The 12,972-nt window shown below is 52.2% G+C and overlaps 2 protein-coding genes across 2 annotated transcripts; both read right to left on the bottom strand.

The window, feature by feature from the left end:
* Nucleotides 1-2,424: 2,424 nt before the first annotated feature.
* On the bottom strand, nucleotides 2,425-8,235 carry BROUX77_001783 (uncharacterized protein; the record flags this gene model as incomplete). Its single annotated transcript, XM_073746250.1, has 2 exons — nucleotides 2,425-2,815; nucleotides 2,882-8,235. 2 exons carry the CDS (start codon nucleotides 8,233-8,235, stop codon nucleotides 2,425-2,427), a joined length of 5,745 nt encoding a protein of 1,914 aa, XP_073606865.1.
* Nucleotides 8,236-9,499: 1,264 nt separating this feature from the next.
* On the bottom strand, nucleotides 9,500-11,798 carry BROUX77_001782 (uncharacterized protein; the record flags this gene model as incomplete). Its single annotated transcript, XM_073746249.1, has 3 exons — nucleotides 9,500-11,439; nucleotides 11,512-11,614; nucleotides 11,679-11,798. The coding sequence occupies 3 exons, from the start codon at nucleotides 11,796-11,798 to the stop codon at nucleotides 9,500-9,502; spliced, it is 2,163 nt and encodes a 720-aa protein (XP_073606864.1).
* Nucleotides 11,799-12,972: the final 1,174 nt, after the last annotated feature.

Raw genomic sequence — 12,972 nt, 5'->3', positions numbered from 1 at the left:
TCATGCGCAAAATCACACAAGCCACTAACGTAAGCCTCTACGGAAAGCACGCCTTCGACAGGAAGGCAACTACCGCTTCAAATCCACTAGTGCAGCAAGAGGACTCGAGTCGAGTCCGAGTCCAGCCAGCAAAGTAAAAAAAAATAGAAAAAAAGAACGGAGGGCAGTTGCCGCCGGTGATGTTCTTTAGCTTTTCTATTTTTTCTATTTCTTTTTCTTTCGGGGGGGGTGGCTTCCCTCTCCTGTGACGCTCTTTCCCTTTCGTGGATCTAGTTGTGTGGATTGTGGATGACTTCATCAGCCATAAGACGGACGGACGTGCTTGGAGGAAGAAGAAGGCCCCCAGCTTTGGGACCGAGTCAGAAAAGGAGGAGGAAGAACAAGAGAGAATAGCAGCATGGAGAGAAAAGCCGCTAATAGAAAAGAGCTGGCGGGTGTCTTACAAATCTGGCTCGGTTACGGCTGCAAAAGTCAAGTCAGTTGGTCCAGGTGGTTCCAAGCTGTTGTTGCAATTCCATTTGTTCTACGTACGGCTCACAAATGCCCTGGGCCTCCTGGGACGGGCTTCTTGGAGACCGCCGCACTTTGTTCCCCTTCTTCTCCTTATCAGTTCCCTTTCGGGCACTTACAACAAGCCAACCCCTTGTTTAGCGCCATGTTTATCAGGCGCCCCCCGCCCACCGTATTCTCGCAGCCAAAAACAAAAGACAACACAACACACATAGTTATACACATACAGTGATAAACCTCCACCTCCCTCAAGGGAGACAAGGACACCCAGAAAGCATCCAAGTCACGATCACATGTCAAAAGGCCACACACACATACACAAAGACCAGATGTGCTATTCTGCTGGGGCAGGATGGTCGACGAGTTTGTTGGGAAATGCAAGGATAAACAGACATGCAGATGTGCCAGTGCCAATTTACATGCAGCAGCACGCAGGCGCTGGAGAAAATAATCACATGCCAAAAAACACACAGAATCCAACTTGGTCAAGCCAATGAGTTAAAGCATATGCGTCTATCTGGCCGTCCTCAAGGCCCAAGACGCAGAGCGGTGAGGCTAGATGGGGGCCTGGGAATCTAGCAGCTTCGACACTTGCCAGATGGGCTTCTACCAAGTTCTGTCGCACAAGCAAGTAGAGAGCGGCCTTTGCTGTCTGTGCGTTGGTGTCCAAGTCCACTCAGATATGTGATCTGGACCCGGCCGGTATGTACACAGATACAGCGGCATGCACACATGCACTCACGACATGTTGCCAAAGAGTCACGAGATTCAACCTCTAGCCCAACCCCTCCGGCTGCCGCTCTGCCGTTAGTCGATCTTGCCCACGACGACTCCAACTCATCCATATTCTCCATTCCCAAGATCTAGCCCACACACCGTCGGCTGGAACGTACGTACAGAAAATAAATGGGTTTCATGGGACAGGTCAGCTGGGCGCTCCGGCCAACACACACAGACACAAAATTCTAGCCCTAGGGTTAGGGTAGTTCTATCAAAAGTTCCCCCTTGGCCAGCTAACTAGCGAAAAAGGCCACTGGCTGCGTTCATGTCCGACCTCATGAAACGGCGCGATTGCGTGATTGTGAGGATAAGTCGTCATTCTAGGTGCCGGACAAGCGAAGTAAATAAAGAGGCGGGGGGCGGGGGGCGGAGGGAAGGGCGAGAGCCAATGTCTCTTTTTTTTTTGCCGAATCCGGGGAACTGGGTAGAGCAAGATAATTTCAAAAAATGTTGATCAAGGAAGAGATCAATGAGATTGATAAGACAATGACATCAGAGTGTGTAGTTGTATGGATAGGCAAGAAAGCAAGAAAGAAAAAAAAAACCTCACGGCAAATACTTGTGGTTGTGCAGAGTTACACAGACTCGAGGTTAAACATACATACAGACGTACGACAAAAAAATACATTCATGATAGTTACATAACTCCTTGTTCTTGTGCTCTACCAAGCCAAGGCAACAATGTAGACGAATCTCGCTTGAGATAGATATGAGCCATTCAAGGCCTAGATTCCGGGGATAGATGTCTCCAAGCCCACTTCCACGATGAAGAAGAACAGCAAAAAAAAAAGAAAAGGGCAAGCCAAAGATCAACAGAAATAATGATGTCAGAGGTTGAAGAACAAACAACAACGACAACTCGACAAAATAGAAGCACAAAAAGATGAAGATGAAGGGGGAAAAAAAACACAACAACGCCATCACAACACGTCGTGGTATCCCGGCATGGATAAACCCAAAAGAAAGAAAACCATTGAACAAGAAGAAAAAGAAGAAAAGAAAACACCCCAGAACCGTATTCCTGAACCATCCTGTCCCGTCCGGTGCATGGCCCACCAAAACGCCGTTTTACCCCAGTCCCTTGAGCCAATCCACGCGCTACTACTCTCTCTCCCTCTCTCGCCGCCCCCCGGCTCACTGCGTCCGGTAAAACTTCTTGTACAGCAGATGCAGCAGCAGGTTGACATTGAGCTTGAGGCTGCCCTCGAACAGATTCATGAACTGGTGCGACTCGAACTGCGCCTGCAGCAGATCCTCAATGTGAACGAGGGCCGACGCGCCCGGCATCTGCACGTGGCCGCGCAGGCCCTCAAAGGAAAAGACGCCGACCTCGTCGCAGGAAATGGTCATGTTGATGCGGTCCCAGTCACGGTCGCTGATGCCGTTCCAGCCGACCACGACGCCCTTGTCGTTGAGCTGGCGCACGCTGTACTTGTACGAGCCAAATTTGGGCACGCGGCCGCTGCGCTCGAGTTCGCGCTGGTGGTTGTATTGCTTGGTGAAGGGGAGGAGGAAGCGTTTCTTTCTGTAATTGTTGTTAGTATCTACGTGGTCTGGCGCAGCCTGGGTGCTAATCGTCTTGTTGACTTACCCCTTCTTGTTCTGCAGTGTCTTCATCGCTTGCTCAATGTAGTCGTCGTAGCTCTTGCGCTGTTGCTCGAGGTACTTAGCCTTCTGCTGCAAGTTGGCCAGCGTCATTCTGACACCTTCGAGCTCGCGCTGGCGTTGCACGCGGCGCCGGCTCTTGGTGCGAATGTCCAGAGCAATAGCGTTAAGAATGTCCTGATAGTGGTTGCGCTTTGAGATGCGGCCCATCTGCTCCAATCGCACAACGTTTTCGAGCGCCGTACGCTTGAGCTCATAGTACGACATGCGTGTGACGTCCATCATGTTGGCATCCGAGTAGGCGCCGCGTGTATTGGACGAGTCGGAAAAGTCCTCCTCTAGCAGCATGCACCATTTGTGCTCGTCCTCGGGCGTAATAGGCTTGACGAGAATGTCCATGAGGTTGGCACCCTGCTGCACACGTATAATATACAGTACGCAGCGCTTGGTCTCCATGAAGAGCGTCTTAACCTGTGCCTCGGGATCATCGACGTTGTGCAGCTTAGGCGTGAGGAACATCTGGATATCCGACGAGCCTGTAGCCGTCATTTCGTTCTCGTTGGTCTTGGCGCTTCCTAGCTCCTGCATAATCTCTCGGAGCACATCGTCGCGGTTGGGGCACATAGTCGCCAGCTCTGAAGCAACAAGCCCGTGGATAGCAAAGATATCTGCCATTTTGATGTAGAGAGTAGGCTTAGCCTTGGCATAGAGGTCGTTGAACTCGTCAATGTCAAAAGTGCTCTCGGCATCTGGCACTGCCATCAGCTGATCCGTAATTGCCAACAGGCGGTTGATGGCATCCTCAATGAACTCGTTGAGGGGCTGGAGATAAATATTCTCGCCACCAAACAGTCGACCAGACGCGATCTGACTCAAAACCTTGGCAACCTCGGACAGGTTACGCTTTTGTAACGGACCCAGCGTACGTTCAATAACACCAAACGTTTCGGGACTAACGACGGCAGGTTGCAGATAAAACCTCCACAGCCAGTTGGCTACCACAGCAAGTACCATGTGCTTGGGTTCGTGCGAAAATCGTGCACACAACGTTTGATAGGCTTGGCGGCATATGTAACGCAGACCGTACGGCATGCGATTCAGATGTTCTTCGAGCGACACCAGGTATTGGTCGCAGATCTCCCGCAAGTCGCGCATGTGATCAATGAACAGATCGCGTGTCTCGGGATCCTTGATAGCCAGGTCACGGGCCACATCGGGATGGCGGAAACTAGGTTGACCGGTGCGCAACTCCTCGTTGGCAATGGCCGACCGGTAAATCTGCAGCGGGTCACTCTCAAGATCCAAGCCGGGATCATCGATAATGTTTTCACGGATCAGAGGGCCAAGAAGGTCGCGCAGGTATTTGCGGTCGCGAGGAGACCGGGTATAGTTGCTGAGAAGTTTTGTCCAAAAGAAGTTGCCTCGTAGGAAATCCGGAAGTCCAATGCAGGCGTCAATCTCCTCTTGCATGGACCGCGACACAGTCTTGAGCAGGTAGTATTCTTCACGGCGTTTTTGCGCATAACCAAAGAGTCCCATCATCAAATGTTCAATGCGCTTGCTGTCCTTTTCCGCCGTATTAGTTTCACGAAGGCGGCGGAACAGACGCGCGAGATACTGCGGCTGGGTCTGGAGGTTAAAGAATAGCTGCTGGTAAAGCTCCAACTTCTTGCGTGAGTTCTTGTTGAGGGCCTTAAGATCAAATTGGTTCGCTGAGACCATGGTCGAGTTGGCAATCATCCCCATAGCATGGCCACCGTAGTTGCTTTGGTGGCGAATGACTTCATCAAGCGTAATCTTGTTCTTGACCAGGAGAGCAATCTTGATATCGAGCTGGTCAATGTATTGCTGCAGTGACTCGTTCTGACGGACCTTTTGCACCACTGTCTTGCGCATGCGTTCAAACTCAACTTCTTCATTAAAATCGAAATCGCTGTCGTTGAGCAGATGCACAAAGTTCTTGACTGCATTGACCGGCGGATTCTTGCCGTGTGTTAGACTCTTGTAGGCCTCGCCTTGAATCTTGCCACGGACAAAGCTCTGAATCTTGATAACCTTTTCCATGTTGGCGTTGAAGAAGCGCTTCTTCTCGAGGAACTTTGCGCGGATGACAAAGGCACGAGCGCGTGCTTGGAAATCGACAATGCATTCTTCTTCATCTTCAAGCTGGCCAATAATATCAGCAATTTCACCACGCAGAAGAGCTCCGCGGGAATGAGCCTGGAGGATAGTGACTTGTGACGTGTGAGAAGCAAGCTCATCCAAAAGCTCTTGTTGCTGGAGCCGGTAGAGGAAACCACGGATAAAGCCCTGAAGCTTGGTAGTGACGTATGTGTGCCGATGAAGAGCGTCCAAATCAAGAGCAATATTGCGGCGAACGAGCATACCACGGCTAAGACCTTGCAGAAGCGTAATGGCTTCGACGTTCTCAGAGAGCATGGCCTTCTGGTCGGCAATCTCTCGGCGTAGAGCCCCAGCACGAACAATAGACTGCAGCTTGCAAATCTCTTGAGCATGGGAAGCAAGTTCACCTTCGGTGGCCGCGATGACGTCGCGTGCAAGCTTGCCCCGGATAAGTCCCTGAAGAAGCGTGATGGCCTTGGCATTCTGCTCAAAAGCACTAATCTGAGAGGCCACGGCCTGGCGAAGAGCTCCGGCCCGTACCATGGATTGCAATTGGCATATCATCTCTGTATGAGTCTTGAGCTCACCCTTGATTGAAATAACCGACTCACGGGAAGCCTTTCCACGTATAGCAGCCTGGAGCTTCGTGAAAGTGGATGTGAAGCGATCAAGTTTGGCCAGTTGCTTCTTTACTTTGCCGCGCTGGGCCATGGCCCGGGCCGCAGCCTGTAGCTCAACCACGGCAGCAGTATGTTGCTTGAGCTCATGCTTGTCATTGGCGATCTGAGCACGGACCTGGAGACCGCGAATCGCGGACTGGAGCTGTGCAACGGTTCCCGACGACACTTTTGCAGTCTCTTTCTTGGTGGCCATGTGGCTCTGGCGCTGGAGGAAGCCGCGAGCCATAGCCTGGATGTCTCTGACAGGACCCTCGAACGGAATAAAGCGAGATTTGAGGTACTCAATATCACGACGGACCTTTTGGGCGCGAATCATGCTCTGTAGGCTGACAACAGCTGGCGCCATGCTTCGGTCAACTTGACTCTTGAGCTTGTTGAAGTTGTTGCGAGCTTTGTTGCCGCGAATAATGCTTTGCAGACCCACGACAGCAGGGCCCATGTCGCCAGAAACCTGCGACTTAAGCTTATTAACTGCTCTGCGCGCCTTATTAGCACGGACAATACTCTGCAACTCTAGAATATCAGGCTCCAGGACGTGCAAAATCTGATTTCGGCGGTTGATGCGGCGGCGCACGAGGAATCCGCGAGCAAGGCTCTGAAGATTGCCTGCAAAGCGAGCCATATCCATTTTGTAGGAAGCAATCTGTCGCGAGAAGTCGCCGCGGATGCGAGATTGTAGGTCAATAATCCAATCCTCATTGTCCCAAAGAGTATTCATTATCAGTCCGAGATTCATGCGTTGCATAGCGCCGCGGACCTGGCTCTGGAAGTCAGTAATGACGGCTTGCTGTTCTTGCAGCTCTCGCTCAATACGCTCCTCTTCAGTTTCTTCTGGCTCGGGTTCCTCTTCTACACCAAAGTCTGCACCCATGTTGCCAAAAGCCGGCATGTTAGCGCCAAGCTTGTCAAGACCCTTTTGCATGGCCTCGAGTTCATGGTGTTCGAACTCAAGCTGACCAACCAAGTTGCCAATGCGAAAGTCCACAATGCCCTTGCGGTAGAGCAGCCAACTGAGAGCATGAATGCAGTAAATGACCTTGGGGATGTTTTTCTTTTCGTATAAATCGACCAATTCAAAGCGGAACAGGTCGGGAAGCTCAACGTGGTCAAGATAACGGAAGAATATGGCAATGTTGTCGGAGTGGCGGTACTGCAGGCGTGAATGATTGAATATTTTGTAGTGTTTGTCGGGGTTCAATGAAATGACGATTTCCGCCAGAGTCACACCATTACGCAGTTTTTCCTCGAGTTCAACAATGGCGGGGATGGGTTTCTGAATAATGTCTTCAATCCATTCCTTGGCTTCACCAATGTGGCACAGATATTCATAGGCTTGCAAGAACTGACGCTGTTTGTCCATCCAGTTGCGATCTCCAAAGCCATAGGTCCTGGCTTGCTTTTTTGGACTGTTTCCTCTTGCTAATCTACGGCGGCCTTTGAGACCGGTGACCTCTTGTGTGGGAGGAACAAAATCGAGCTCAGCTGCTGATTCTGCGGTAGCAAGTTTTGATAGCGTACGGAGATGACCCGTCGTTGAGCGTCCAAGAAGAGTTAGGTCTGTTTCAACAATGCCACTATGATGCACATGATGTGGTGAGTTGTGGGTGGGAGACACGACTGCGGGACTGTTGTTGCCGGCGCTGGCGGCAGCATTGGAGGCATTGGTGCCAGGAATATCGGATCTGACCAGAGTAAGAGCACCAGACCGCAGTATGGAGGAGCGAGGGCTTGGCGTGGGCGACAGCTCATTCCTTGAAGTGAGGGACAACTTGGCCATGTCGGAGCTCATACCGCGGTCGTGGCCCTGACGGTAAGAGGTTTGTCGCGGTGGTGTAACCGGTGGCGGTGGAGAGCTAACCAGCGATGGCGAGCGCGTGTGCAGGCTGTTGTTGTGCGAGGAGGTGACATAGGCAGGGCGTGTAGGTGATGTCCGAGAGGGCGACGAGCGCGTGGGAGAGGTGGTGGGAGAATACGAAGAAGAGTTGGAGAGAGGCTGCAACTGCGGCGCGGCCGGAAGAGGACGTAGAGACTGGCGGGCATTGAGATACAGGTTGGTGTTGTTCTGGTCTGGCGTGCCCTTGTATCGGTCGGCTACACTGTTGGAAGAAGACCTGGACAAGGAGTCGGTGAACTCGCTGTAGCCCCGCCGGTGGGAATTGTAGGTAGAAGTCGAAGCTGGGCCCAGGCCAGGTCCGGAGCCAAGACCAGAGACGGAGCCAGACCTTGGGCCGGCACCAGACCTTAGCCTGGAGCTGGCAGAACCCGAGGCCGAAGACAGGCCCGATGAGGAAAAGCCCGAAGACATCAAGGTGCTTGTTCGGCTCCGGTCGGAAAGTGACGAGTAGGCGGAAGAAGTGGCGGTCGATGCAGTTGAGGTGTTACGAGAAATGTGGGAAATATGCGAGCTGTTTGTGCTGGAGCGAGAGGGAGGGCTTGACGCAGATGCCGGGGTTGACGCAGTCAACGAGCTGTTGGGGGAGACAAAGTCCAGATTCTGAGACTGGCGCATCGGCGGCGGCGGGCGGAAGGCTGACATGTCGGGTCGGAAGGGAGGGAGAAGAAAGGCAAGATCGTTGAAGCAGGCGGCCTATGGCTGGACGATGGATGGAGTGAAGAATGGGGGCGGGACCAGGCACGTCTGCTGGAGAGCATACTATCTCGTATAGAGAAAGGCTAGCAGTGCTTGGGGCCAATTTGACAGGTTGGCCAAGAGGAGAGGAGGGAGGAACTAGACGGCACGATGGGAGGTTAGAGGGAGGCCGGATCCAAGGGGTGATGGGGAAGAACAGAGAGCAGAGAATAGCCTGCCAGACTCTGGTCTGCCAGCGAATTTTCAAGCAAGCCACAACGGGGGCCGCAGAGCCAAAGCAAGGGAGAGAAGTCGTACAGAGCAAAACAAGACGAGGCGCTAGAAGAACAAAACGTAAACAATGGTGTGGGCGGGCGGTTCAGTCTCTAGCAGCATAGCACCGCGGCAAAACAAACAAGAGACGGCCTCGCGGCGGTGGGTTGGATTGGAGATGAAGCGGCGGTCAGAAGATCGTCAGGGTCTACAAGCATGCACAATAAGCTCTCTATTTCTGGAGGGCGCGTTTTTTTGTGCCTGTGAAATGGCGAGTTAAACCAGAGTTCTCCCAAGCAGCATGCAGTTGCCTTGACGCTCAGCACAATGCAACGGCGGCTCTTTCCTGCATTAACTAAGTGGTGCGCTGTTTCTATTGCTCCAGCAATTTTAGGCGTGCGCTTAGCCTACGTACCTGAACAAAAAAAACAAAAAAAAACAAAAAAAAACCTCGAACTTGAACTCTTGGTTAATCATGTGTTCCTGTTAGTCAACTATTTGCTTGAGTTATCCAGGGCTCCCCTCTGCTCCAATAGTTAATCCGAGAGCCAAGGAGCTTGGTTTGTTTACTTTTCTGGTGCTTCAACATATTGCCTACCATCGTAACGACGGCAACACGCTTGCAAGGATTAATCCCTCTCTCCTCTAACCCTTGCAGCTAAACCTGCTCGAGCTGCTGGTGCCAGCTGGCGCCAGCTGCTATATCACCACCAGTTACTTGCTTCATGTAACTAGTTAGTGATGTAGGCAATATCCCAAGACTCCAATGCCATGTGTTGAAGAAGATGATGCAATACAAATAGATACAATACCTCCAAAGTAGTCTAGAACAGGGAAAAGCAAACTCCGGCAAAGCGCAAACAACAAACGCCCCCGCGACAACGCGTAGTAGTCGCTGGACCAAATCACCCACTCTCTCCGTTTCTAACATTAAGCAGTATCTCAACCTGAAAACCCCTCACGTCTTCTTCGAGACGTCCGGCTTGCCAAACTCTTGCACCAGCGTCGGTGCGATTCTCCGCTTCTTAGACTGTCCCGCCTCTGCTCTTTCTTCTACGCCTGCCTCGCGCTTGACACCACTCGAGGGGGCTGTGGGGATGGATGCAGATGCCGCCGCCATTGCCGATGAAGAGCTCGTATGCGGAGTTTCTGGTGGCGTTGTAATGACACCGCCCGGGGCTTTCCCCGTGCTTGATGCCGTCAGGCTGGGCACAGCACCAGCAATCAGCGGCTTTCCGGTTGTTGCCGCAACGGAGCTAGCCGTACTTGCTACAGAATGTGCGGGAGATGCACCACGTAGGGCAAAGGACGGGGCGTTGGGAGATAAAGGCGCCGGAAGAGACGCTGGTGCCACAGGGCCGCGCTGGGCGTGAAATGGCGATGGAGGGGCAGGTGCCACAGCAGTGGTTGTGGCTGCCTTGCCAATCTCACCCGTGTAAACATGGCCTAGTTCACCCGAGGCAAAGGACAATGTTGAGCAGAACCCATCGGACGATGTAATGAGAAGCGTGGAGCCGTCAACAGACCTAACATGGGTGGCAAAGTTAATAAGTGATACATGGACATGAGATGAAACGTGAGGGGTAGCGTACCAGGCAAGATCAGTAAAAGTGGCGCAATGAAGGTTGCTGACAACGCATATGGGTGTCATTTGCTGGGTGTCATAGATTAAGACGCTGTCTTGAGTGGCCACAGCATAGACCATACGATAAGGCAATGTAAAGGCTGGCGCAGGCCCGTTTGAGACGGCAGCAACCAAAGGTTTAGCCGGAGGCTCCATGTTGGTAGACTCGGTAGAGGCTACCGAGTCAGGAAGCGGTGGGATAGCCTCTTCATTTGAAGATGTGTCTATGGTAATGTTCTTGATAGGTTGTGGGCTATTCCTTAGTGTGTAGATGATGGGCGAGCACCGCACTGCTACAGAGGGTTTCTTGTGCCCAGGAAGGTGAGCGACGGGGGGCTTATTGATCCCACCACGACTGTAAATGTAGACAGTATTAACAAGTTCATAATTTGGTTTTGCATCTTTTGATGGTTGATGCTGTGTTTGGTATTGCCCAGAGGGGGTGAGCAACAGGCTACCGTCAGGAGTAAAAGTCAGGCGACGGAAGAAAGATGTAAGCGTCTCATTGGCATAGAGCATAGCGTTCTTAACACCCAAGCCGCTAGAGGTGAACGACAAAGGCTTTGGTGACGCCTCAACGCCCATGGGCATGACAGCTGGAAGGGGCATTGAGGGGGCAGGAGACATGGACCTCCGCGAAGAAAAGGATGATCTTCTGGAATGGTTGATACCACTTGGTGGGTTCATCGGCAATGCCATGGACATGGGAGTCCCGGGGGCCGAGGGCGCGGGCGAGCTCGCAACACCTGTGTTTTCAACCGAGGCCAGAGCAGTACCACGAGCACTGGTGGCAGCATCCGATAACGCAGGACTGCCTGCTACAATACGTCGTGGCGGCAGATCGCACTTCATGTGACCGGCCAGCTTGGCAGTCTTGCCGTCATCGTGGGAATTCAAGGTGTATTGGCCGTCTTTGTTCTTCAAAGAGTAAATATGTACCGACCGGTCAGACGACTGGGTAGCAAGGAACTCGTTGAGGGGGTCCCAGGCAACACCCTGGACGTAGTGGCTGTGCTCAGCAATTTGGCGCACAAGATAGCCGGTTTGGCTGTTGTATATGCGGGCGATATTGTCCATGCTGCCGATTATAAAGTAGTTTCCGTCGGGCGACCATGCTAGGTCGTAAATCTCAGCACCGCTGGACCGGCACATGTGGCGGGCGCGCCAAGTTTCTTTGTCCTCGAGGCCTTCGGAGCCAAAGGCAACTTGTTGTGTTTCTGAGGGGACCCAAATGATAACATTGCCGTCGTCACCAGCTGAAGCCAATACTTCGCCTGTAGCAGAGGGCCAAGCATTAGTATGCTAGACAGCGGGGAGGACATGAGAAATAGGGCAGAGATCCTCACCTTTAGGAGCCCATCGCACAACATTCACAGCTTGCGTATGCTTTACTAGTGTTGAAAGATATTCGACTTTGCGCTCTTCGCTGTTTCGCTCAAGCTTCCACAGCTACAGTCCACCGGGGTTTGTTATTAGAAGTCACAAAACGTCTTGGAAATAGATCAAGACCTACCCGAACATTGTTGTCGCCGCCTGCCGTAGCTAGTCTTCCCTTTCCGCCCTGCTCAAAGTGGGCGGAGTATACAGGCGCATTTTGGTCATGCCAGTTTATGATGAGAGGTGTGCTCTTCATTGTGGTGAGCTCTGGTGTAAAAGCAGGACCTCGCCAGGGGTCTCTGAAGACGAAAAAAAGAACAAGAAGACGCAAAAAGGCAGGTATTGAGCCAAGAGCTTAAGAAAGGGGCTAGAAGCTGAAGAGCACTCCAAGATGCTGTTGCGGTGTGGATGAGGACTCGATCGGGGGGATTTCATGCAATGGACAGCTCTAAAGAAAGAAATTGATTGCGATTATTCAAGCAAGGCACAAGGCGGTGCAGCACAGGCAGTGTTGTGTTTGTTCGGGGCAAGCGAAACGAAAAAAAAACCCGAGAGACGATGCGTTGCTAGAGAGTCCAAGTTCAGCAGCTGAAACCAGGCCAGGGCGCGCCTATTGGTGTTATTTGGCGGCCAGCTTAAAGGGAACACGAAGGGGCAGAAGCCAAGGCGGCGATGAGATGAATATGAATGTAGCGATCTGACACAAGACGAGCGAGAAAACCGGCAATGATGGTGCTGAAGGTGATGAGCGAGGTGAGGGCAGGCAGTGGCGATGAAGACGATGGGAGAAAGATGGAAGAGAGATGAAAGAGCAAACAAAGCCGGTCGCATTCGTGAGAGTATTTTTCCCCAAGCAACAAAAATATAAAAGCGGCAGAATTGCTCCAAAGTGAAGCAAAGGTCCCAAAGGCGGAGAACCGGTTATAACTAACTAGCAACTACCAGGCAGGTGGGCGATCAGGGTACGAGGGTAAGGGTATCGCCAGCTATCGCTAGTTATCCAGTTATCGTGCGTCTGTCTGTTTGTCTTTCGTCCCTTGGTGGCCGCGCAAAGGAAGGAGGAGTGATGGTTGCAGAAGGAGCAAGGTACTGACCTGGATATGTACAGGTACAAGTCCTGCGCCTGCCAGGGCACCGTGGAGGAAGTACATGGACCTGTGCTTAGCTGCCGGGTACCCGAATTCTCTGGACAAACATTCTCGACAACAAGAGCGCTCCGAATGGTAAAACAAGCAGCCTCACCAGCCAATTATAATACGCCAAGAGCCCACCCTCTCGTGCGTTTGTGATGGTAATTGGAACCACAATTCGCCGCCTTGGGCAAAACGGGCAGGTACATTACATTACATGCTTGCACCTAACCCTAGCGAGCTAGGGACGAGGAAGCGGACGTTGGGCTCATCCCGTCAGATGCGCATCTATAAGTAGCC

Source organism: Berkeleyomyces rouxiae (genome assembly GCF_048999995.1).
Source record: "Berkeleyomyces rouxiae strain 22BRR77 chromosome Unknown BrBRR77_ptg000002l, whole genome shotgun sequence".
Lineage (NCBI taxonomy): Eukaryota > Fungi > Ascomycota > Sordariomycetes > Microascales > Ceratocystidaceae > Berkeleyomyces > Berkeleyomyces rouxiae.
The sequence above is the reverse complement of the archived record's forward strand: the minus strand, read 5'-3'. Positions and strand labels throughout refer to the sequence as shown.